We start from the raw sequence: 25,524 nt of genomic DNA on the forward strand, positions 1-25,524 counted from the left end.
AGAGTTCAAAAATATGCTAGAAATATGAGGGCCTGCAATTGTACATTTCTGTTCTTCCAGAAAAATCAGGATAGAAGTAAATTTATAAAAAGGTTTGCTTTCTTAACTGATATAGTGGAAGATACTTCTCTATATATTTATATATATAAATTGTTGTGTATATGCAGGGTGTCCCAAAAAAATGTATACACACTTTAACAGCTGATAGCTCAGTTTTGAAAATGAAATGTATTTTAATAAACACTGCCTTTATAATTATTCAGTGCATGTGTACATTTTTTGGGACTCCCTATAATAACAGATAATTGTAATATATAATCCTTCTAAATTTTGTCCTCATTTAATTGATTCTCTGCTTCCAGAAACACTTTCTAACCCATGTTTTAAATGTTTATTATAAATGATTTTTTAAGGTCTTTGATTTTTTGTAGGATTCATGCCAACACTTTCTCTTTAGAAAATTATATATTTGTATCTATCTTATGACCTCCCACTAATTTTTTACTGCACTCTGGCTTTCCACAACACAGGTCTGTTTGGTGACACGCTGTGGCTGTTGTTCATAGATGTCTGGCGAAGTCTTATCTCCAAATTACAGTGGCTTTCTTTTTTCTTGCCCTGAAGTAACACATGATGGAAGAAATATGTGTATGTTTCTGTTCTTGAGAGTCAGAGCTGCCTCAAGCATAACATTCTTAACCCTCTCCTTTAATCCAAATTCAATAAATCACAGAGTAAATGTGAACCATGGGCTGCGTATCAGGGGGATTGTGTGAGTTAAATTAATTTTTAGAAGCAGATTGCATTAGTTAAGCCTCAGATCTTAATTTGTGCCAACAAAAATGTCAAACCAGCCTACCAAGCTACCTGATTCTTATTGCCCAGAAAATAACTGAATGAACTTAGCAGTTTTATGGATTGTTTTGTATCTAAAAAGCTGGCAGCTTTTTAAAAGCCCTGAATAAATGTTGCTTTCTGTGGACACCTACAGCATGACTGTGTATACAAATATCCAGCTCCGGAAAGTGCTATTGGCAGAAGAGGGCTTGGTATTTAATCTATACCTGCTATGCAATGCACCCTACAGTGGCAAAGTGCACAGGGCCAGAAGAAAGAGATCAAGAAAGCATTAAAAGTGTCAGGCTACAAGACCATGTTTAAATTATTAGGTGCGATGCTGTCTTGCATTTAACAATGGCCCAGCATACCTCAAGGCCCAGCTTCCTCTCCACTTGCTCTGTTTTGATGGGTTATTGAAACTGTTCTGAAATTGAATTTCAGTTTGTTTCAATAGCATTTTTCAGTATCGGTATCTCATTTGTGAATCTTGATGTAATAATCAGAGGTAATTGAAGCATGCAGAGGTCACAGAGACTTGTGACAAGTTTTTAAACAAGTATTGACTGATATGAAACTAATTTAACAAAAACTGGAAATTGGACTCCTCTGAGAAGGCGTGCACAGAATACAGGTCTGCTACAATTGAACCAAGTTTGACTTAAAAAAAAACCAAACACAAAAAGGTTTGCTCAAGTTTCCTTACCTTCCCTGAAGGAATTTGGGTGCAAGTTACTGACAGGCAAGGTTGTGACCCAAGGACTAGAGCTAATCATCTGGTGACCAGAGTTAATCATTTGCCAGTGCTGTGGTTTGGGTTAACCAGGTCAGCCCTCCTCTCCCTGGTAAAGGAGTGCACAAAATCAACTTCCAATTCAACATTTTGTGTAAACTGGTACAGATTTAGAATCTTCTTATTTTGTAAATTAGACCTCCTTAGACAGATAAGATGTAATATTTTGTATTTGTGCTCACACTTACGTGAATGTAAGTACATATCAACATATCCCATAAAGGCATTACATACATCCTCACTTGCAAAGTGCCTACTGGACTCATATTCTACTTTAATGCAAGTTAGATACTAAAAAGAAAATATAAAAGAACAGAATCTGTATCTTACAAATCTAAGCTATACAACAGATAAAGATTATTGGAAGAGGGTATGCTGTTCTCAGTTCTGGATTTAAAGCATTTGAAGATAAGAATTTACAATTCAAATGATGAAAAAAAGAGTCTAAAATGTTGGCTTCCACACACACTGACCATAAGCACAAATGGCGCTGACTTTTTTTGTTCAAACACTGAACAAGAGAGAGTGAATTGTGTGTAGTGCACTCCGCAGATTGGTGATGAGATAAAGCCTATGAAACCTTTTGATGCTTGTCCTCTAATTGAAGGAAGTGGAGGAGCGTGATGGTGCAGGGAGGGGACATACAGGGAGAAAATAATTAACAGCTTCATTAAGCAAAACTTACCAAGTGTGTTTCTAACACACACTGATGTCATTTGGATTGAGACTTTATGCAGAGCAAATTTCTTTAAAAAATAATGAATTCAAGCTCTTCAACATACAATTCAAAAAGCCTAAATGTCACCCTTCTCCATAACACCACCAGAGATGGCAGAAAAGTAGAGATCTAAACATTTTGTTTTTCTAAATTAAGACATCCACCTGTGGAAACTGAAAGAGATCAGATTGACATAAGGGCCTTGGGATTTGTAGACGTAATACTTATTATCACTAATAGGAGCTGGTACCTAAATCCCAGGGTGTCTAGATGAGACTATGCCCCTAAGTGTTCTTCTGAAGAGATGTTGTTGTCATGGTGGCTATTTTAATCAGGTTTAATGTAACTGGAACAAAGGCAGAAACACCCAGTGCCTCGAGTTTTCCCAGAAGTGATGTAAGTGATATTTAGAAAAAATCTTCTGAAAGTGTAAAACGTTTTCTTTCAGAACTATTTACTAAGCAATTTAGAAGTTTCAATTCAAACGTTGTTAAGATATGAATATAAAATAGTTGGACTACCTGGGTTATGTGATGTTTGTTCTAGTTTTTCTTGCTTATTCATGTTCTCAATAAACATGAACTTATTTCCAAGGAAATAGTTTTGTTTCTGTTTCTCAGAAAAATCCAAGATAAATGTTTTTCTACCCAAAAAAAAGTATAATCTTATCAAGGAAATAAGGCATACTGATACCTAAAAAAATAATTCCAATGCAACAATGGGCAAATTTATGATTACTTGGTTCATAACTGGCTAAGAAGGAAACATTTACAGGTGATTGAATATAAGAAAAGCTTCACAGAACAAATCAACCTTGAATTGGGCTTTGTAAAAAATGGAATTGGATACTCAAACATAAGAAAAGAGAAACTTCTAGGAAAGAGATGTCAAAGCAATTCTGTGCAGTTAGCCTCAGATAAGGGACATTGGGCGGTTGTCCCTGACCTTCAGAAGAGCTAATGCTATTCCATGGGTGGTACTTGGACAGAGACTCGGAGCAGAGGCCACAGGACTAGTCAAGGGATGGTTCTATTCAAGTTTTTGCCTTAAAATGAAAACTCTGCAGCTAATTCCTGGACATGCATTTGACCTCCAAATCACCCTTTCTCGTTTTCTTTTTAACTTGGTCATTTATCTCCTAGGATTGATCTTTTTTCTTTTTTAAGGCCCTGACCAAAATTCATTTCAACCAGATTTAAACACTGATTTTAAAAAGTCTGGGTTAGAGAAAGAATGAAATGCACCATGTTGTTTGTAGTCCCAGAGACATTATGGGACTACAAACTTACATCCCTGTCTTGAGACATTTCTGAACTTGTGAATGAGCAGACATGCTGGGGGAGGGGAAGGAAGAAGGAGGCTGTGGCAAACGTGCTGCTATAGAAACGCTCTCACATTATCTTCAACTGGCACAGCTTCTGTTTCTTTTCTCTTCTCTCTAGAACACATGCTGGTGGTTCACTTCCTAGTCACTGACTTCAATATCCAGACCCAAGTCTGAGGAGTCAGCTCTGTCTGTACTACTGCTCATACTCTTGACTCCATTCAGGCACTTCTGTACAACCCGGGTGGATCAATCCAGGACATAATTCAGTTGACTCAGTAAAGAACCAACGAGGAAACTAGTGGTTTATCAAAATTGACTAGCTGCTCTAGTAGTGAGGTGCACACAGCTGCAGTAAAGACATCCTTACATGTCACAGGATATACCACTTGTTCACTCTCCTTTCAGGCCTGTAAAATATACCACTGTTCCCTCTCTCCTTTCTCAGCTTTTCAGAAAAGAGTGCCACATAAGTAAATTAAAGCTAGTACCACTTTTTTTCACCAAAAATTTTATATATCGCCTTAATTACAAAGCATAATGGGAGTACAAAACAATAAAGTTTTTGCTAATAGTCCTCTACCATTTGTACAGAAAATTTCCATTGAAGAGATCAATATTATTACTGTTCAAACATTTGCACAGACTGTATTTAATATGTCTGTCACACATTAATGGGAAAGTATTTTTAAGACATTGGACTTTAAATAAGAAAAATTACAGAACATCAAGTTGAAGTCATTGTTTTTAATGACTGCCGAATCCAACATTATTTCTGTCTCAGAAGTATTTGAACTGCTAACCTGTGTTCCTGAGTGTATGTTTGCCAGTGAATAAATAGGAAGGAATTCAGTACTAATTGATATAAATGCCATTTGACTTCTAAATTTACAAAAGCCTATTTTAAGGTTAAAAAATTATAAGGCCTATGTGTGTGTTTAATTAGTGAAAATTGGTATTTTGCCTATATCTGGGAAGGAAAATTATTACAGTCTGAGTCATTAAGAAAAGTAATCTTAGTCAATGATACTTTTATAGTGCATCAATTATCTTACTATATTATACAAAAATATTAAAGGAAATATCAGTTGGCATGAAATTACATAGTAGTGAGGAGGGTGGGAATAAGATAAAATTCAACATAGAAATTTAACAGTTTCAAAAATAGGAATGTTCTCTAAAATTTGGAGTTTTTGGCTGGCATGGGTGGTTTATAAAAGAAAAATTAGCAGAATAAATTAAAGTATTTCTTTGGCATCAGAAAGCCAACCTTCAAAGTAGATGTTAAAAATGTTTGTGTTAAATTGTCACCCAGACATTTCGTTTGCTCTCTGACTCCATCTCAGGGCAGACCTGGACCCATGCTTTCCCTGCCTTGCCCTCTCTCCATTTCCTGGATCCAGCTCTACAGAGCCAATTTTTTATTTCCATGATAAGACCCTAGCTCTAGATTGCCTACTCCTGAATCCATAAGAAGGGCAGAGGCTGGGCCTGTGGGCATGGAGGGAGGAGGAATGCACAGAGGTTTAGAAGAGTGGATAACAGAAGCCTAGTCACCCATCCTGCCTTTGCGGCACAGACACAGTCTCAGGTCCCCAAAACACAGTGAGAGAGCCTTTGAAATGCATGCAGTCTCTTCAAAGTGCTCACCCTCTCTGTAATTGCTAAAATAATCATATCTCCATAACTTTTGAGCAAGAAGAGAAGTGATTTCTCTACTTGTATTTCTTTTAGTCAGTCTAATAAATGATTTCTTTAAATTATCTCTTCTTATAATACCAAGAAAAGTTAGAAACTTTAGGGGCATAAAGTTTCCCTTTCTATGGTTACCTAAAGAGCTCTTTTATGAAAGGGGATTAAATGTGATCTTAACTTGAAACCATAAAAATCATAGAAGAAAACATAGGCAGTAGAATCTCAGACATTTCTTGTAGCAATATTTTTTCTGATATATCACCTTGGGCAAGGAACACAAAATAAAAAAATAATGTGATTACATCAAACTAAAAGCTTTTGCACAGAAAAGGAAACCATCAACAAAATGAAAAGACAATCCACTGAATAAGAGAACATATTTGCTAATGATACATCTGATAAGGGATTAATATCTAAAATTTATGATGAACTTATACAACTCAACACACAAAAAAATAAAATAAAATAAAAATAGGCCAAGGGACCTGATTATACATTCCTCCAAAGAGGACATACAGATGGCCAATAGAAAGATGAAAAAATGCTCAATCTCATAAACCACCAGAGAGATGCAAATTAAAAACACAATGACATATTACTTCACACTTGTCAGAATGATTATCATCAATAAATCAACAAACAAGTGTTGGCAAGGATATGCAGAGAAGGGAACCCTAATACGCTGCTGGTGGGAATGCAGACTATGCAGCCACTGTGGAAAACAGGATGGAGTTACCTCAAAAACTTAAAAATGGAACTGCTATGACCCAGTGATCCCACTTTTGGGAATTTATCTGAAGAAACCCAAAACACTAATTTGAAAGACTATATGTATCCCTATATTCATTGCAGCATTATTTACAATAGCCAGAATTTGGAAGCAACCCAAGTGTCCATCAGTAGATGAGTGGATAAAAAAGCTTTGGTACATTTACACAATGGAATACTACTCTGTCATAAAAAGAAGGCATTCTTATCTTTTGCGACAGCATGGATGGACCTGGAGAGCACTATGCTAAGTGAAATAAGTCAGTCAGAGAAAGACAAATACCATATAATTTAACTCATATGTGGAATCTATGAATATAAACTAACAAACAAAGTAGAAACAGACTCATAAATACAAAGAACAGACTGATAGCTGTCAGAGGGAAGGCATGTTGCAGGGCTGGGTGAAAAAGGTGAAGAAATTAAACAAAAAAACACAACTCATAGACCTAGACAATAATATGGTGATTACCAGAAGGAAAAGGGCAGTGGAAGGGTAAAAGAGGGGATAAATAGAGATGGAAGGAGACTTAACTTGGGATGGTGAACATACAATACAACATAGAGATGATCTATTATAGAATTGTACACCTGAAACCTATAAAATTTTATTAACCAATGTCATCCCAATAAATTCAATAAAAAGTAAAATAAAAAAAAAATAGATGTGTTCTTAGGATCAATGAATGGAAACTACCCTACCTAATAATAGAGTAATATGCAAATTGACCGTACCTTCACTACACCCACAAGCCACGCCCACCAAGAAACCGTCGCAGGGACTTTGGGGTGCGGTGGAGCCCAAGGCCGGGAAAGCCTCGGGCGGAGGCTTTCCGGGCCTTGGGCACCAGCGGGGAGCCTGCACGGATAGCAGGCAACCACCGAGGGTCAGCTCCTGCGATCCTTAGCAGGGACGCTGGGGTGCAGCAGAGCCCAAGGCTGCCACCCAAGGCCAAGCCCCAACCCTGAAAGAAGGCAAAAGGCAGAAGGTGGTGGCCACAGCCAAGGCCTGGGTCCCCGGTGCCGGCAGAAAACTGGTGCAGGCAGCCAGGTGAATGAAGGTCTATTGCACGAATCTTCGTGCAAACAGGCTTCTAGTATTAAATAATGGAGAATATTTGTTGAGAGAACAAGTACAGGACAAAGCAAGGGTGAGGAGATAGTCCCTAAGGAGTCAGAGATGGGATGAGCTCCCTGTGTGGTCCCTTTCTTTTTCCTATAGGTTTCTGAGCAAGGCGCAGCAATCCCTTGGTAGGAATTTTAAGTTAGAAGTTAAATGATGATTATAAAGACCCTTTTCTTTATCACCCAAAAAACAAGATATAATGAACAGTTTGTTTTTCATCATAATGCAGTGGAAAGTTCTAGCTCTTCTACTAACTAGATTTGAAATATTGTTACAGTCCCTTAAGTGTTCTGGGCTTTGGTCTTCATCATTTATAAAATGCAATATCGTCTCTTTTCCCTTAGATCTTTCTTTCCCCACTGTAAAACTTTGCCAGTTCTATTCATGGTGACCACCTTTACGTTAACTAGCTAGTAAATCCAGAGCATTTCTGATTCCTGCTCTCAGAGAGACAAACTAGAATTATCCGTGCCAAATGCATTTGTTAACTTAGGTTGAGCCTCTTTGACCAAGTGTGGGCACAGGCTTAGGTAGTAGCATCCTACTTTCTTAGCCCAAGACAGTTACTAAAACAGCCTTACCAATCTCTGATTAAAATTAAATTCCTAGCATTTATTAAGGCAGACTAGAAGGTTGCCCAATGTATCTTCATCTCAAATTTGTGTCATCATTTACAAAGTTGTCCCTCCTGGAATATTTTTATTATTTCTGAACTGTGACTAATATAAATAATGTGACTTTACAAAATAGCACATAAGAAATACTTTGTGATGAACACTAGTTCCACAGGTATTATATAATAAACCAGAGGCCTGGTGCACGACATTTGTGCACTGTGTGTGTGGGGGGGTGTCCCTCAGCCCGGCCTGTGCCCACTTGCAGTCCGGGACCCCTCAGGGGATGTCCGCCTGCTGGCTTAAGCGGGACCAGGCCTAACCTGGCAGGCAGACATCCCCTGAGGGGTCCTTAACGCTGCCACAGAGGTGGGAGAGGCTCCCGCCAGTGCCGCTGGAAGCTCAGCTTCTGGCTGAGCTGCGCTCCCGCTATAGGAGCGCGCTGACCACAAGGAGGCAGCTCCTGCATTGAGTGTCTGCCCTCTGGTGGTCAGTGTGCATCATAGTGACCGGTCATTCCTCTGTTTGGTTGATTTTCATATTAGGGTTTTATTACATAGGACTAGAAGCCCAGTGCACAAAATTCATGCATGGGGAGTTCTCCTTCAGCCTGGCCTGCACCCTCTCACAATTCGGGACCCTTCAGGCAGGGTCCCTAGGCCTGGCTGGTGATCAGGGCCTATCAGGGCTTTCCTTCCCCGGGCTGCCAGCAGCTGGCCCCGCCCCCCACCACTGCCACTGCTTGCCATCTGTGCAGCGCTGCCCCCCACCCCCCGCCACCAGTCACCTCCCTCTGCGGGCGACAGGCATAGGGTGTGATTGCTTGGCTGGCCTGGGCCTCCCTCTGCAGGGCGATTGCTTGCCAGCCGCACACACCCATCATAGCATTGTTGGCCAGTGACCTGGGCCTCCCTTGGTGGGGCAATTGATCATGGGGCCCCCAGATCGATTGCCCTGCAGAGGGAGGCCCTGCCCACCCATTGCAGTGCCACCAGCCGGGAGGCCCCACCTATCCACTGAAGCACTGCTGGCGAGGTAGCCTGGGCCTCCCTGTTTGGGGCACTTGATCGCGGGGCTCTGCTATCGATCACCCAGCTCAGGGAGGCCCCACCCAGCCAGGGCTCCATGATTGATTGCCATGCAGAGGGCAGCATTGTCTATCTGCTGCAGTGCCACCGGCCAGGTAGCCTGGACCTCCCTCTTTGGGGCGATTGTGGGGTGATGGCGAGGCCCTCCAACCAATCACATCACACCTGCCTTGGCTGGCCTGGTGCTAGTGTATGTCATAGCATGGTCATCCAGAAGGTCATCCGGACAGTCATTATGCTGTTTGGTCGTTCAGTCAATTTGCATATTATGCTTTTATTATTATAGATTAGAGGCCCGGTGCATGAAAATTCATGCACTGGAGCAGGGTGTCTCTCAGCCTGGCCTGCCCCCTCTCACAGCCTGGGAACCCTCAGGGGCGGGAGGCGACCCGGCAATCAGGGGAAGGTGACGTCCCCATCACACCTCTGCTGCTGCCACTGCTGGCAGCACAAGCCTTGGTCAGCCCTGGTTACCTGAGCCTTGGGTGGCCCTGGGTGGCTGGGAAGCCGCCATCTGAGGCTTGCCTGCGCCTCGGGCCAGCCCGGGCGTCTGGGCAGCCGACATCCGAGGCTTGCCTGCACCTCAGGTTGGCCCTGGATGGCTTGGGGGCTGAGGGTGGGTACAGCTGCACCATGCGCCTGCCGCCCCCCCTCCCCTGGCAGGGTTGAAAGGACTGGGGGATAGCCCTGGCGGGGTTGCTCAGTTGGTTGGAGCATCGTCCCATACACCAAAAGGACTGGGGACTTCGGCGAGGCTGAGGGGACTGGGTGCCACCATCTTTGTGATGGTGTGATGGTCAATTTGCATATTCCCTCTTTATTAGATAGGATGGGTCTATGATCAATGAGATTGATATATGTTGGGTTAAACCAAGTTAAATCAAGGTTTCATACCCTTGGAACTTCTCAGAGCCTGTAATATACTGACATAAATTGTGAATATTTATAATGGAACATTATCTCAAGCATTCCCCAATGAGTTGGGGGCAGAGGGAAGAAAACATATTTTCTCTTGAAGCATTTCTGGGGAACACATTTTAGGACCAGTCTCTCCCATTTCTGCTTCCTACTTAAAAAAAAAAAAAAAAAAGGATTAAACACAACAGATTGGAAAGTGATGAAAAAATAATAATATCATCTAGGTAATGTGCCATTACTAGAGGAAAAAGCAATCAGAATTAATTAAATACCTGAAATATGGAGTACTTTAAAAGTAATACAACAATTTCAAGGACCTGCAATATTTTAAATGTTTCCCCCAAAAGGATTCTCAAAGGGCTTGTTTTATTGTGCATTTGTAAGTAAGCATTTATTCACCCTCTAATAATTCAAGAACTAAAATTCTGAACAACTGCTTTGTTCCTATCTTTCTCTGTGCCTTTACACTATCAATTCTCTAAATAAACTTTTATTAATAAAGTGCAATAAACTTTACTCTCTACATTAAGAGCATTCAAGGAAATTAGATTGTTTAAATGTAATGAAATGTTAAATCATTTTATAAATTCTGGATTTTAGTGGGGGAAAATGGTCTCTCCTTATGGAATAATTAAAGTAATGAAGGTATAGCATAACCTTTTTCCTCCTTTTGCCTAACTGTCTTGTTATTACAGCTGAAACTTTAGTATTATCAAGGGGAACTTTTTGTACCTTTCTCTAGCTTGCGTTCTGCTTAGAGAAGAGTGCATTTGGAAATGCTCCCTTATGCTACATTTCATTTTATCTATCTTGACCATATTTCCTCTTCCTTTCTGTTAAACTTCCCATAACAATGTCTTGGAGTTGGGAAGTACTTTAGATGGTAGGGTTGGGGTTATATGATTGCCTGATTGAGTTAAATCCAATTTCCAACCACAGAGCCATTTTGGCAAGGTGACCCCTTATGTGGTCAGGTAGTTAAACTTAGCAAGATGGTGCTCCTGCTCTTAGGCTACTGCCAATATTTATGGTCACTACTCTCCTTTTTTCTAAACACACAATTACTCTTTAAGGTCTGAATAAATCATGTGGCCACCTAGTTCATGAATCCCCCTCTTCTCTCCATGAGCTTGTTTCTAATACAGAGGTAGTTAAAGTCTTGTTCTATATAAGAAAAAAAAAATCATGTCAACTAAAGTTTAGGCCAATAACCAATGATTCTCTGAATATGTTGTTTTTTATAACCATTTTGCATGTTGTAAAATAGAAAAGCCCCTAGTTGATATTTGCAGTTATTTTGTGTCCACAGATATATTTCTCATTATATAAATTATTCCCTGTGTTACAGATTGACTTTGGGTGCCAGGTTAATAAAACTACTAGTAGCCCAGTCATCTGCAGCTAATATACTTGCCTTTTGATATAGAAAAGTTTTAAGCAATTAAAAAGACTATTCTAAGCATGAATGCATCAGACTGTAAAGATGACTTGTAGCAAATAGTTTGTTGCTTTCTATAAATATTAGTGATTAAAGAAAACAAAATATCTCTATGACATGATCAATTTTTCTCATGTGCATTTTAATCTAGTATCATAAATGCATTAGGCTTGTACCTAAAAGATTAATGTTTCTTGGCTTTGGTTAATTTAGTGGTATGTCCTTAAGTAAACTGCACAGAAGAGTGCAATTTCGACTTGGGTCAGTACCTACTGCCCAATGCTAAAATTCAGCTCACCCTTTCTTTCTCTACTGATGTCACTAAAAGAAGAGACACCTAATCTGTATCACTGGACCCTTTTTTTTTTAGGATTTCTTGCTTTCCACTTTTTCCGGAAAAAAAAAAAAAAAAGTGGTCATTTCAGTGTAAGAGACTTCTTCTCCACTCCAGAAGGAACCATCTTACCTACCTGATGCTGGAAAAGCTCTACTGTAATTACTGCACAGAAAAAAGAAAGAAAGAAATATTTGCCAAATCCTGCAGCTCTGATTAGCCCACTACCTAGATCCCCACTGAATAATCTATACTAATAAAAGGGTAATATGCTAATTAGACTGGGTCAACCAGATATCTTCCAGATGTCTGACTTCCTTCTGGAGAAAGCCACGGTGGCAGGGGCTAAGGCAGAGGTGGTTAGGGGTGATCATTTAGGGGTGAGCGAGATCAGGCCGGCACAGGGGAGCAAGCAGTTAGGGGTGAGATCAGACTGGTGCAGAGGAGCAAGCAGTTAGGGGAAAGATCAGGCCAGTGGGGGAGCAAACAGTTGGAAGCAAGATCAGGCTGGGACAGGGGAGCAAGCAGTTAGGGGCGTGATCAGGCTGGCAGGGGAGAGCAATTAGGGGGCAATCAGGCCAGCAGGCAGAGGTGGTTAGGGGTGATCAGGCAGGCAGGGGAGGGCAGTTGGGGGCGATCAGGCTGGCAGGGGAGCAGTTAGGGGGCGATCAGGCTGGCAGGCAGTGGCAGTTAGGCGTGATCAGGCATGCAGGCAGAGGCAGTTAGGGGTGATCAGGCAGGCAGGCAAGCGGTTAGGAGCCAGCAGTCCCAGATTGTGAGAGGGATGTCCAACTGCCAGTTTAGGCCCAATCCCGCAGTTGGACATCCCCCGAGGGGTCCAAGATTGGATAGGGTGCAGGCTGGGCTGAAGGACACTCCCCCTCCTGTGCACAAATTTTGTGCACCGGGCCTCTAGTTAGTAATAAATTAGAAGGACTTTTTTTTAATCTTAAAATTAACATATTAGATCCCATAGTCTAAAACAAAATTATTGCTTTATTTCCTTTTCAAAGATTAAAAAGACAACTTGAGGATCAAGATTTCAGGATAGTGTAAGCCAGAGTCACTGCCTTTCCAGAGCTGGACGTTGCACCCTGGTACTCCCACCATACCAATTAAGGGGCCTTTCTGAGCAAATTCAGCACTGCATGCTCATAGCATTAATCCAACTGCAGATCATTAAATCAGTTGTGCCATCAATGAAAATACTTAATGGATTTAGTGATTAAACACACACACACATATCATGGTACATATAAATTGACTTCTTTAACTCCATTATGGACAATGGTTTTAATTGACTGAGTTTTGTTGGCAGTACTGTCATTGCAACTAGTATTTTTCAGAATATCTGATTATAGTCATATTCTGAGTTAGTCATGTTCTGACTGATCAATACCCCTGAGAGATAACAATAGCTAAATGTCCTGCATTACCTGAACTGCAGTCTGCTTTGAACTGAGTTGTATACATTTTGTCAAACACAACTGCTCCATTCAGCTTTCTATGTAATTGTTTCTTTCCTTCTGCATTCCAATCTCACTTGGAAAGAGACCTCAAGCCCCCTCAACATTGCATAATTATTTCATCTAATGCTCCTGTCATCTATAAGTTAATTATCTTTTTTTTTTTTAAATATATTTTATTGATTTTTTCACAGAGAGAAAGGGAGAGGGATAGAGAGCTAGAAACATCGATGAGAGAGATACATCGACCAGCTGCCTCCTGCACACCCCCCACCGGGGATGTGCCCGCAACCAATGTACATGCCCTTGACCGGAATTGAACCTGGGACCTTTCAGTCCGCAGACCGACGCTCTATCCACTGAGCCAAACCGGTTTCGGCAATAAGTTAATTATCTTGTCCATTTTACAAGTGAGCAACTAAGGCTCACAGAGGTTAGTTAGAGACCTACCCAAGGCACTGATCAGTGGCAGAGTGTGAGGACTCAGATCACAGTTGTCCCATTTTGGCTAATTTGCCTGGTCAGGCAGGTGTGAACTCTTTGCCTTACTGTCCTCTTTGACACTTTATGGGAGGCCAAAGATGGTGACACTTCTTGATCAAAGGTACAGGAGTGGCTCCTGAGGACCCAGTACTTCCTGCCCCAGCTCTCTTTCTCCACAGGATCATGTTAAAAGAGACTCGGTTCATTAAATATACATATATATATATATATATATTTCTCTTTGGAAGGCTGAGAAGAGAGGAGCAGAGAGAAGACAATATACTGTATAAGGAAAAGCACCTTAAAATAAAGATATAAGGATTTAAAGCAAATAAGAAAGTAAATGTGTCTAAAATGTTCCCACTGTCACTTCTTGATGTCTTTACTTGCTATATAAACCCATCTTAAGACAATTCAGAAAGGTAATTATTTTTTTTTCCCTGAGAACAGTGGAAAGCTGGCAAGAAGTAAAATTTTCTATGAAATAGGGAGGCAAACAAGTTGTAAATGATGTTAATATCTTCCAGATGGCACAGTTTTGCTTAGGGACTGAAGTTATTGTAATTAAAGGCATGTGAATTTTTCTATAAATACTGAACTTTGCAAGTTTGACACTGGAAGACTCCATCACTTCTGGAGCTTATTTTTTTAAGGGAGGCATTCTTTCTTTCAATTTAAAATGACGCTTTGGATTTCATAATCTGAGTTAAATCATAGAAATATTTCCCCTCTGAAGCATTTTTTAATCTCCCATGCCAATAAATCTTAATTATGGAGTCAGATTCCTCAGAAATGAAAAATTCAAACTCCAAACATTTTCTAATAAAATTATACATTTGACCATTATTTTACACCATGTCTTGAATTCTTTTATATATTAATTTTGAATTAAGCTACTACTACTTTTTTGTCTCAAGACATATGTGTAGGACAATCTTGACATTTCTGTTTTGCTTCAATCAGGAGAGTGTGGCTCACTCCAGAACCCTGCCTTCCCTTTCACTGCAAGCACTGCCTGTAGCTCAGGGCTCCTAAACCAACAACCAATATGACATGAGAACATTGAAATAATTTCAACCATTGCTTTGCATACCCAATCCTGTCCTTAGTTTTACCCTGGATCCTACTAGTCTTTGCTCTATCAGATGATATAAGTGGATGGTCTCGCCTGCCTTTGGTTTCTATTGCAGCTTCGAAGCTTCATGTGTTCTACCAGAGCTTCATCTGTGTGGTGGGCAGAATCCAGAGAAGTGCCCCCAAGATCCTTGGTCCTTGGTGTACACACACCTTCTCCCAGTTATTCAATCAACCATTAATCTTGGTTGGGATTTTGCAGAATTAAGTTGCCAAGTCAGTTGACCTCAAAAAAGAAACATTGCCCTGGGTGAGCCTGACCTAATTAGGTGAACCCTTAAAAGGAACTGAGCTTTTCTTAAAGAGTTATAAAACATGAGAAGAATTCATTGTAAGAGAGCCCTGTTGATACCTTGACTTCAGTCTTAGGATACCCTGAGCAGAAAATCTCAGCCATGCCATGCCATGCCAGACTTCATTTATAACCATCCTATATAATAAAAAGCTAATATGCAAATAGACCGAATGGTGGAACAACCAAACAACCGAACAACTGGTCGCTATGATGTGTGCTAACCACCAGGGGGCGTGCGCGGAACATGGTGGGCATCGGCAGTAGGCTGCAGAGCGTGGAACATGGTGGGTGTCGGCATGGCGGGATGGTGGAGCAGGTTAGCGGGGACGCCAGACCAAAGCAGGGCACCAGTCACTATCATCAGGGCAAGCCTCTGGTGGTTACTGAAAATTCTTTGCTCCCAGGCACCATAGTCCCACCCAGCACTCGCACCCACTGCCAGCACCTGGCGCCGGCCTCAATCACTGGGCATCATCATAGGGTGCAAGTGGTGGCTGCTGGCCCCAATCGCCCCTCAGGGCTTCTCTACCTCCCCCTACTCCTGAGGGGTGATCGGGGCTGGCAGCGGCCTCTTGCACCTGCTGCTGGCCACGGCCCCGCTCACACCCACTGCCAGCACTGGAGCTGCGTCTCGCACCCACTGCCAGCGCCAGCCCCACTCGCACTGCAGCTGGTGCCAGAGCCACCGCTCACACCCACTGCTGGCGCCTGGTGCCAGTCCCAATCACTCAGCGCCATCAGCGGGTGTGAGCAGCGGCTGCTGGCCCTGATTACCCCTGAGGGCTTCTTCACCTCCTCCTGCTCCTGAGGGGCGTTGGGGTAGCAGCTGCTGCTCATATCTGTTGATGGCGCCAGCCCTACTCATACCTGCTGCTGGCGCTGGCCCCAATTGCTCCTCGCCATCAGTGCATGGGAACAGTGGCGGGGGGACCCGGGCTGCTGGCAGACAGGGACTGGGGCTGCAGTGGGAGGGGCCTGGCAGGAACGCAGCGGATGGGCTGAGACCCGTCCCTGTGCCCACCACAGCCTCGCGGCCCACCGTTCCTTTCAAGGTGCACGAATTCGTGCACTGGACCCCGAGTGAGCTAATAAATGTGTATTGTTTTAAGCTCTTAGATTTATCATAATTTGTTACACAGCAATAAGAAACTAAATGTCTAGTACACGCTTGATGTTTATTATCTCAGTTTCTCCCCTTCTGAGTTGGTCTTGACCAACTATGACCCATTGCAGCTCTCATAATCTTCCACACAATAAATTATTATCCCTTCGCATTACTCCAATTAAAGCCATTTAATATCTCTTTTAATTTTACCCCAGTAAAACATTTTTTCTTTTATTTTCTTTCTTTGTTTTTCTAATACGTTTTTTCTTGGGGCTGTGATCTCTTATACATATTATTGTGTTATTATCTAACCTATTAATCATCACTTTTCTATAGCTGCAAAAAAATTGTGGACATTCATTTTCATTGCCCTTATTATTGTAATTCAGCATTACAAAAGCTTAAATATGAACATTTTAATATGTCATTTTACTGTATTCTGATTATTTGAGACTGTGCTATCTAAAAATGGTACATACAGAAATCTTTACTAAGCTTAATTAGAGGAGTAACATTATGGGGAAGATGTTAGTTGGACTATAAGGTGTTTCAATTTACTGGAGGAAAATTACCTGGAAGCTTGTGGACAAGCACAAGATTAATGCTGTGTGGGCCTTTGTGGTTTACAATGACAAAAGACAGAAGTGTTTGCAAAATTTTTTTCAGTTTTTTTGTCCCAAGAGAGGTACGGATTTGGCATCCCATTTACAATCAGTGGGGTCAGTTGCAGGAGAGATGATTTGGCTTAAATCCATCCAGCAGCCACTGAGCAAAGCTGCCTGGTCTTTTTAGCACTATGCTCTCCCCAGCTCTGTGGCCTGTGCCCAACCAGCCAGGTGGTCATCTGTGCATTCTGCAACCTGTGCTCATTTTGAAGCTAAGCAGACAGTGAAAACCTTGGATCCTCAGTCTACTCATAGGTGAAACCTGAGTTTTAGAGATAAGATCAGTGCAGGAACTCAATGGTGGGGAAATGGAAATGCTACTAAAATGTTACTCCCCTGCTGAAATGAATGGGGTTATCAATATGTCATAGGTAGCTACCCCAGCTGAAAAAATGGGCCCTAACAATGTCAGAGCACATGGTAAAAATATGCATAAACATATAACAAGTATAGATGTAGTCATACTGTGGATTAGAAGCTAGGGGTGTATCAAAAGGTTTATTAGAAGTAAGAAAAACTGAATTTTAGAAAGTGTCATAAGTGAAAATGAGCCCAAGCTCAAAGAGTAATACCCTACACTCCTGCTTCTAATACACAGAGTGCATATAGAAAGAACAAAATATATATATACACACATATACATATTGAAAAAATATATATTTAGGGGAAATATTTTATATTCTAATAAAGAAAAATCACTTTATAAACTTAGAAACACACTTTAAAGGAGGGTATGACAGTATAATAAGCAAAGCAATATTCTGTTAATATGAGAAATTTAAAAATTGTATATAGATTTAGAATGGCTTTCATAGAAATTGACATTTGATCAGAGGCTAGGAGCTGGGAGGATAAGAGCCAGGTGATAGCCCCGCTCTCTGTTCCTCTGAAAAAGTGGAGGGATTCTCTGGTGCAAGCTCAGGCCCTCTCCCGACTCTGAATCTCTGATGCTGCCAACTTCATGCTAAGGGCATGCACCAGGCTAGTGCTCTCCCGTGTTGTGGTCAGAGGGACCTGCCCTTTCCACCCATGTATCCTGGATAGTGGATGGAGCTATCTGTGTTCATGCCCAGGGTGCTGGCACTAGGAAGAAAACAAAACACCTACCATATAGCGCTACTCCAGCACCTCCATGTTCCACCTCTTTGGCACAGTCTGGGGTTGGGTTCTTGTCGTGTGGTCTCTGAACAGCCAGCTGGGCCAGGAGGACCGGTATAGCTTTGGGAGAAAGCCCATTCAATGGCCAGCATCAATTCCATTGAAACTTTCAACTCACATGATTCCCTGAAGGTCAAGAGCACCCTCTCTGTCTCTCTCTGTAGCTCTCTCCCTCTTTCTCTCTTACACACATGCAAGTATACCTTTGCACACCTAAGAAGTTTGTTTACATAGCTGTAAGCACACTGTTAAGAAAAATGAATGAAATGTTAGTTGATATGCCATTTTCTAGCAACAATGACCAGTTTGAAAATTAATTAGGAGTTGTTAATGAATAGTTATAAAATAGTAAGGCCATACCCATTCCTCATCTGCCAAAAATATGTATGAAGGGAGTAACAAGAACAAATATTGGAATCAAATTTGCCTAAAGTAGGCAATGTTGAAAGGATGCAAGTTATTTCCTGCATGTGTGTCTCTGACCCAGTGCTTCCCCAGGTCTGGGCTTTTGGGCTGGTACCACTTGATAACTTCCTTCCTGGATCCCTGTAAAGCAAACATGTCAAACTTGCGGCCCACGGGCCACAGGTGGCCCACAACAAATATTTTTGCGGCCCAGCCAACATAAAGGTATATAAGAAACGTTTTAATAAAAATGTTATAAGTTAATTTTTACAATATCCTGTTATACATAATTGTTAATAATGAACTACAATGTTTGCTAATGACTGATTACTATAATCGTGTTGCATTCATTTCCCTTACAAGCCTTACGTGCAGGCGTACCATTTCTCTCCACTAATACTAGCAGCGAATATTTTAGCAGCCGATTGCCACATCATTAGTCTTGGACTGACTTGTTTGGTGTGCCCAACAGGACATATTTCACTTTTGGAGAACAAGAAAAATAGGTTTATTTGCATTACGCTTATTAATTTGTGCAGTTATTCAGTGTCTGGTCAATTACTGTTCAAGAAAAAATACTAATTTTTATTAAAATGTTCTATTATTTTATGTTAACGATTACTCATTTATTTCAGCCCTTTGTATTCAGCATGTCTCTATCGAAATAAATCTATGTTTCTATGAAAATTGAAGCTTTTGTTTTTTTGCAGCCCACATAAACTTTAAAACTTGTTTATTTGGCCCATGTTAGACTTTGAGTTTGACATGCTTGCTGTAAAGACTGTCAGATAATACAGCTGAGAGCACTTTGTAACATGAAAATTACTGAACAAATGGCAAGTATTATTGCCAGCATTTCAGAAAATATGAGATCAAATCTGATTTATTTTAACTTTCTAGTACTTAAAAAAATTACACAGTCTCATTGATTCAGTTGCTCAGAAAAAAAAAAGGCAAAGCCTTTTATTTACTTCCAAATAAAACATCATAAAAGATAGTGTTTTCTGACCAAGAAATATAAAATTATTAGCTAGGCTATAGGTGCTGATTTTCTACTTTATATATAGGTAGTTAATGCTTTTCAAAATAACGTTTATCTGATTAGAAAGGAGCACTTGTCCATTATAAAAATTTTGAAAAACTCAGAAATATCTGATGAACATAATTTCATTACCCTGATATTATTAAAAGCTTATTAGCACTTTCTAACAGCTGAGCCTTTTCCCTTTCAGTTCTTTCTCTACATGTGAATGAGTTGAGAATGTACTGCACATAGCATTTTATGTTCTGATTTTTCACTTATAGCATATGCATTTTTCCTGTTATAAAACATTTTTTATTGAGCATGCTTTTCAATGGCTGAATAATATTCCATGATTTGAATTTACATAAATTTTCTTTGTCTCCTTCCTGTTTGCCTTATTTCTATTTCCCCCATTATTAAATAAAGCATCAAGCAATAGTTTTTTGCATAAATATTTGACATTATTCCTTAGAATGTTTTCCTTAGAATATATTTCTAAAAAATGCTTTTGCTGAACAAGAGGCTATGAACTTTGTAAGTCTTTTCATATATCTTGCTTAAAACACAAGCAAAACAGAACTGTTAGGGGTGAATCCGATATAAAATCACTCTAAAACACAGATGTAAACAAATTGGCTCCTCCTAGCTCCGTCGTCGTGATTTTCTTTCTAAATCCTTTTTCTAAAGGTCTGAGAGAAAACCTGTTCTTCTCTGGGGAATATGTAAGGTGATTCTTGGACAGCAGCATAGTAATCCTTACAGATGGTTCAATCGGGATAGCTATTAATGCCTGTGCAGAATAAACCAAACATCCAAAGAAACACATTTTTGCAGGTGAAGATTATGTTAGCCAAGATTATTTCTCACTCTGGTTTATGATGTCAGGGACATCATAATTTCTCCATTATTAATGTATATATGCACGTGGGGATAGAGTCTCTTGGAAGGAGATTAAAAAGACACCACTGCCTAAAATCCCCCTTCCTAATAATCCGAGGCCCCTCAGAAGCTGTGAGGGGCCCGGTACAGTGGCACACTGCACAGACAACACCTTGCAGAGCACAAGCTTTCTTCCTGTTAACAGGCTTCACTGTGGAGAGTTCGGGGGTCACTGACACCCAGAAGAGAAACTCCCACTTCAGTAAAGCGTGATGTTTGTATGTTCAGCACTGCCTACCTAGAGAGCCTCAGAAACCACTCTTTGGTGACTGAATACATTTCTCATTTTCCATCACTTTTCCCTCTACCAGGCCATTTTCCGAATACCATATTCAAACTTTCCAAAAGAAAACATAATCTCTGGATAATCCTTTCAAGAATTCTTAGAAGGAAATCTTTATTCCTTTATAATTCCTATGGGAAACCTAACTCATGGTTACTCTTAGGATGCAGTGTTTTCATCACCCTCAAGGAAGGTGAGGGTGGGGGGATATGTAAGCAGAAAGGCCTGTAGCTTCGGGAGCTTCCATTCTAAAGCTAGGGATACTTCAGAGATAAGCCACCAGCGTTCCACACCTCAAGACAGAGAACATGGAAAAGTGGCGCTTAATTCATTGTAACAGGGTTATTCATTGTAAAAGGGTTGAGAGATCTTTTCATTACTTCCTGGTAAATATAGGCTGCTTTACCATTATTAGTGCAGAAAGGAAAAGCTTTAAGGTAGAAGGCTTAAGAAAAGAAATGGAAGGATGGCTAAAGGAGGAGAGGAGCCTCTGAATGTTTTAAAAATCCACATGATGTTTACATTCCAGTAAATGGGGAGGATGAGGTTTGCCGAAGGGCTTTTCTAGCTGGGGTCATGCTTACACTGAGAGCAGGGAGGGCCGGCGCAGAAGGGCAGTGCACTTGAGACAGACCCGACTTCCTTGCCACCTAGAGCATTCTTCTTCAGAGCTCCAAAGGAAGAGACAAGTCAATTTTCCAAGCCTTCCTCTAGCTTTTAGAAATTACATGCCCAAGACATAGTTTCCACTTCCCACTCCAACTGCTGGAGCATATCAGTTCCTAAGGAGGGCCGAAAAGTGTCTCCATTTTCACCTTTGTGAAAAAGGTCTCTGCCTTTGCGAAGGGGGAGCTTGACATTCCAAGAAACGCAGTGGTTGCCAAGGGACAGCAGTAATAGAGTGGTGTGCTGGGGGATTGGGGGACGGAGGTGGGGGGGAGGAGGGATGGGACGGGCCTCGGTGCAGGAGTAAAATTTGCAAACTCAGGATTATGGGCCTCAGGCCAGGGAAGACTTGGTGCGTTGCTGTGGTGACACATTTAGTCTCTCAGAGGGATCTTGGCACGCTAGCCACATTCCTGGCACCACGTTTGTCAGCAAGAAACTTAGGGAATAGAACTGGTATCAACTCCAGAGGGAGAGGCAAGCTGCTTTCCTAACTTCTTTGGCAACACTACCCTTTACAACTTGTGCGAATACACCCTCCTGAATAGTTACATAAACTGCTATTTGTGATACGGCTCTTAGGAGCCCTGTTGGATGGTACATTGAAAGGAAGTGCTAAAATGAGAGCACCGGTCCAGTTTATACATGTAACTATTGTATCCATGAATAATTCAATTTCCTAAAATTGGCATTTAATAATGACGTCTCTTGCTGGGAAGAGTTTGTAGTCCCTCTCTCCCTTTTAAAAATAGCTTTTACTGTTGCCAAGAGGAGAGCCTCCTATTTCCTGTTAGAAGATATATATGTCAATTAAAGCGCTAGCTTCTTTCCCTGTTCAATTCCCTAGCACGGTGCTAGCAAGCCCTCTCACACCTGGCAGAAAGGTGTTCTCACAGAAAGGCCCCTTAGTTCTGCCAAGAGCCTGACCCACCTTTCTTATTTGTGCCTGGAAGGCAAAATGCACTAGGATTTAGCCACTTAGTATTCACATCATGTCAGGATTCAAGTAAAAAGCCTATATTGCAGAGCTGGATGCACAGTCACCAGGACAAACACAATCAACAGTTCCAATCACAGTTCAATTATACACAAGTGTGGGCAAAACATGCAGACCTGCCTAGTCAATGAAGCAGAGGAGATAAAAGGAATTGCTACATAAATGCCAACTTGTGAGGTTTCAGTGAATGCAGAGTTGCCATTCTTTCCAGCTGTGCCCTCACCCTTACCCCCATTGACCGTATAAAGCTAGTTAGGATTTTGAACATAATGCTTTCTTCATCCTCCTCCTCGTTCTCCACTTTTACTTCCCCTTTTACATCTTCTTTTAAAATGCACAGCATCTCCCAAAGTATTGAGAAAGGAACAATTCCTCTGGGTATTTTCCTAGTTTTGCAGAGGCACAGTGATGCTGGCAGGCCAGTAATGGCTACTGGATACATGGGATGCAGTAGAGGAAATGCAGTTAATGCAATAATTCACATGCTAATGTTTAGTTCCATCAATGTCAGCTTGATTTTCTCCTCAGCAAACACAAAACTGGCACACAACTATAACTGATGAGTAGTGTCATTTTTAATTTAGAGAGCATTCAACTGTCCTCTGTAACTAGTGATGTTATCTTTGCAGTTGTCTCCTGGGACTTTATATAAACATAAGTAATGTGTCCTAGACAGTTTGAAAGGGATGTTAAAGATGGCATTGGACATCATGAAGATTTCCCCCACTTTGATCTCTTTTAAATTTCCAAATACAATTTATGCTACTGCCATATTTTAGCCATTACTGAAATTAATATATCCCAAGACTTTTGAACCAAGTTAAACACAGACATAAATGTTTGAAATGAAAGGATTGTAATGTTTTCATGTCAGTTCTTGAAGAAAAAAAAAAAGGAAGACAAATCAGATTATCTCTTTCCTAGGTGACTTGGTAAATAATAAGAAAGGAAAGAGCAAGACACTAAGAAATATAAAATTCCAAACAAATGAAAATCTTCTGTTTCCCTGGGGACTATTGTTTATTGGAGATAGTTTTTCAGACCTTTTAGAGAGAAAGAATGTCCAAGTATATCTGTTATCTTAGTGCAATATTTAGAGTATAATATTTTATTGCCACTTCCTTTATCATTTGTCTCCTTAGTGTATCATTAAGCCTGAATTTTTAAACATCACATCATTTTGGTATTTCCAAATGTGTTATGTTTCCTTTTTAAACAACAATATTCTTTTAAATATTCAGGCTTATGGGTATAAACAAAGTTACTTGCTATTTTTAAATAAACATTTTTTCTTTGGAGAAATTACATTCTGCAATTCAAGTGTAGTTTTGGAAGAAGATGATCTGTGTTTGAACCAGAGTTTTCCTAAGAAGTCTGGCATTTGGTGGAATTGGGTTAAACAGTAAAGAATCTGTTTATTATTCTATGGCCATATGTTTAGAGGGTCGCTCACAGAAAGTATTGTTCACGGAAAGCTCCAGCTAAGGAGACATTTTGAATTCATAAAAGAACTGCATAGTTTGAAAAGAATGCATAGCATTATGTATTGATACCACACCACCAGAGACAAAGGAACACAATTTAATAAAAAAGAATAGTGCTCATGAGATTTCTCTTTTTCTTGTTAATCAGTTACTTTGACTACATTGTCTGCAAGTATAATGGACACCATTATTTTTAATAGTTCTCTATTGCCAAATGAGGTATACAGACCTCATGTAGTCCATTTTAATTATTTCATTTTGCTAGATTCTCCCCTCCCTGTAATACAGTGGTGAATGCAGATAGGACTTTTTTCCCTGACTGACTATGCTGGTTTCTAAATTTTTGAAATTAAAAGGGTATTTCTTGCTAAGCTAATGGTTCCTTCCATGTTTCTGTGTCAGGTATGACTATGTGGAAGTCATTGATGGAGAAAATGAAAATGGACGTTTGTGGGGAAAGTTCTGCGGAAAGATTGCCCCTTCTCCGATAGTGTCTTCAGGGCCATTTCTTTTCATCAAGTTTGTCTCGGACTATGAGACACATGGTGCAGGATTTTCCATACGTTATGAAATTTTCAAGAGAGGTGAGTAACCTAGAGTAAAACAAATACAATTAAATGCTTATTAACATTGTTTGATTCATGAAAGACAAAGTGAAAGACAAGGAGTAAATGCTATTATCCTTTTGAAAAAAATCATGTATTCTCATTACAGAAATGTTAGAAATAATTTCAACAAAGGAAAAGTATCCCCTATATGGAGGAAGGATATTTAAAAATTTTAAAAAATGCTTCAGAAATCAAAATTGCATGATTCTAATGTGTTAGCCACCATTTATAAGGCGTATACTCCATTAAACTCTTTTAAGGTCATTTCTTCTTAAAATGTAAGTTTTATCTGCTGTTGAAGTTTAATTTTCCCCCCATTAAAAATGCAGTCCTATTGTCTTACTAGTAAAGTCATGTATATCCTGTTCCCTTTATTTTATTCTAAAATTTAAACCTGGTGGTTCCCAGGAAAAGCAAAGCAGTCTGCTATCTGTAGAGTGTCTAAAGCTATTGGGGGATTTCTATTAATGGGGGGATTGTTGGGGAAAGACCTCTTGGAAAAAATAAAGCTGTAACACTTTCAATGGCATTCCCCTTAGGGATTGCATGTCAGTCGCCCCTCCAATATAATTACTTACTAATCTTCTATTACAATGGTATATATTGAGATGAGATAGAATCTGATAAATCAGGTCTCCCAGCCTGAAGAATTAAAGACACGTATCAGTGAATTTATAAACAATATAGCTTTATCTACATATCACTGTTTTTTTCCAACAGCCTATAGAATCCTTTGATGCATTAAATTCATACTTCACTTATATTTATTATATTTAATTATTCCCTTGACATTAATGTGTGGTGGACCTATTTAGAGACAGAGGCTCAAGATTTGAATATATTGTCCTAGAATATAGGCAAAAGAACTTTTTAAAATAGAACAAATCTAGCCATACCAATGGCAAATGCCTAAGGTCTTCTGGGTCAGCAACAACTGAGAATAGTGAAAAGGAGTCATTAGGAGTTTCTGGGAACATTGATACAACTTCTTAAAATTTCAAAGAAATCTACACTGCCCCATAGAAATGTGGATAGATGAAGAGAACTTACTTCAGACATTTATTTAAGTACATACTTGGAAACTCTTTAGTATGAATATGACATCAGTATGTACAGATGATTACATATGTACATATTTTCTTGTGTTGAAAGCTGTTTG

General features: G+C 40.2%; 1 protein-coding gene across 4 annotated transcripts in view; it reads left to right on the top strand.

Moving 5' to 3' along the window:
- The window catches only part of NRP1 (neuropilin 1), a 176,388-nt gene that overhangs the window by 40,776 nt on the left and 110,088 nt on the right, over positions 1 to 25,524 (top strand). For all 4 annotated transcript variants that reach the window (XM_079767850.1, XM_079767847.1, XM_079767849.1 and 1 more), the window contains exon 3: positions 24,160 to 24,341. In XM_079767850.1, the coding sequence (XP_079623976.1) occupies positions 24,160 to 24,341 (182 nt within the window). The remainder of the gene's footprint in view (positions 1 to 24,159; positions 24,342 to 25,524) is intronic.

The sequence above is a fragment of the Cnephaeus nilssonii genome (assembly GCF_951640355.1).
Source record: "Cnephaeus nilssonii genome assembly, chromosome: 4".
In the NCBI taxonomy this organism is placed as follows: domain Eukaryota; kingdom Metazoa; phylum Chordata; class Mammalia; order Chiroptera; family Vespertilionidae; genus Cnephaeus; species Cnephaeus nilssonii.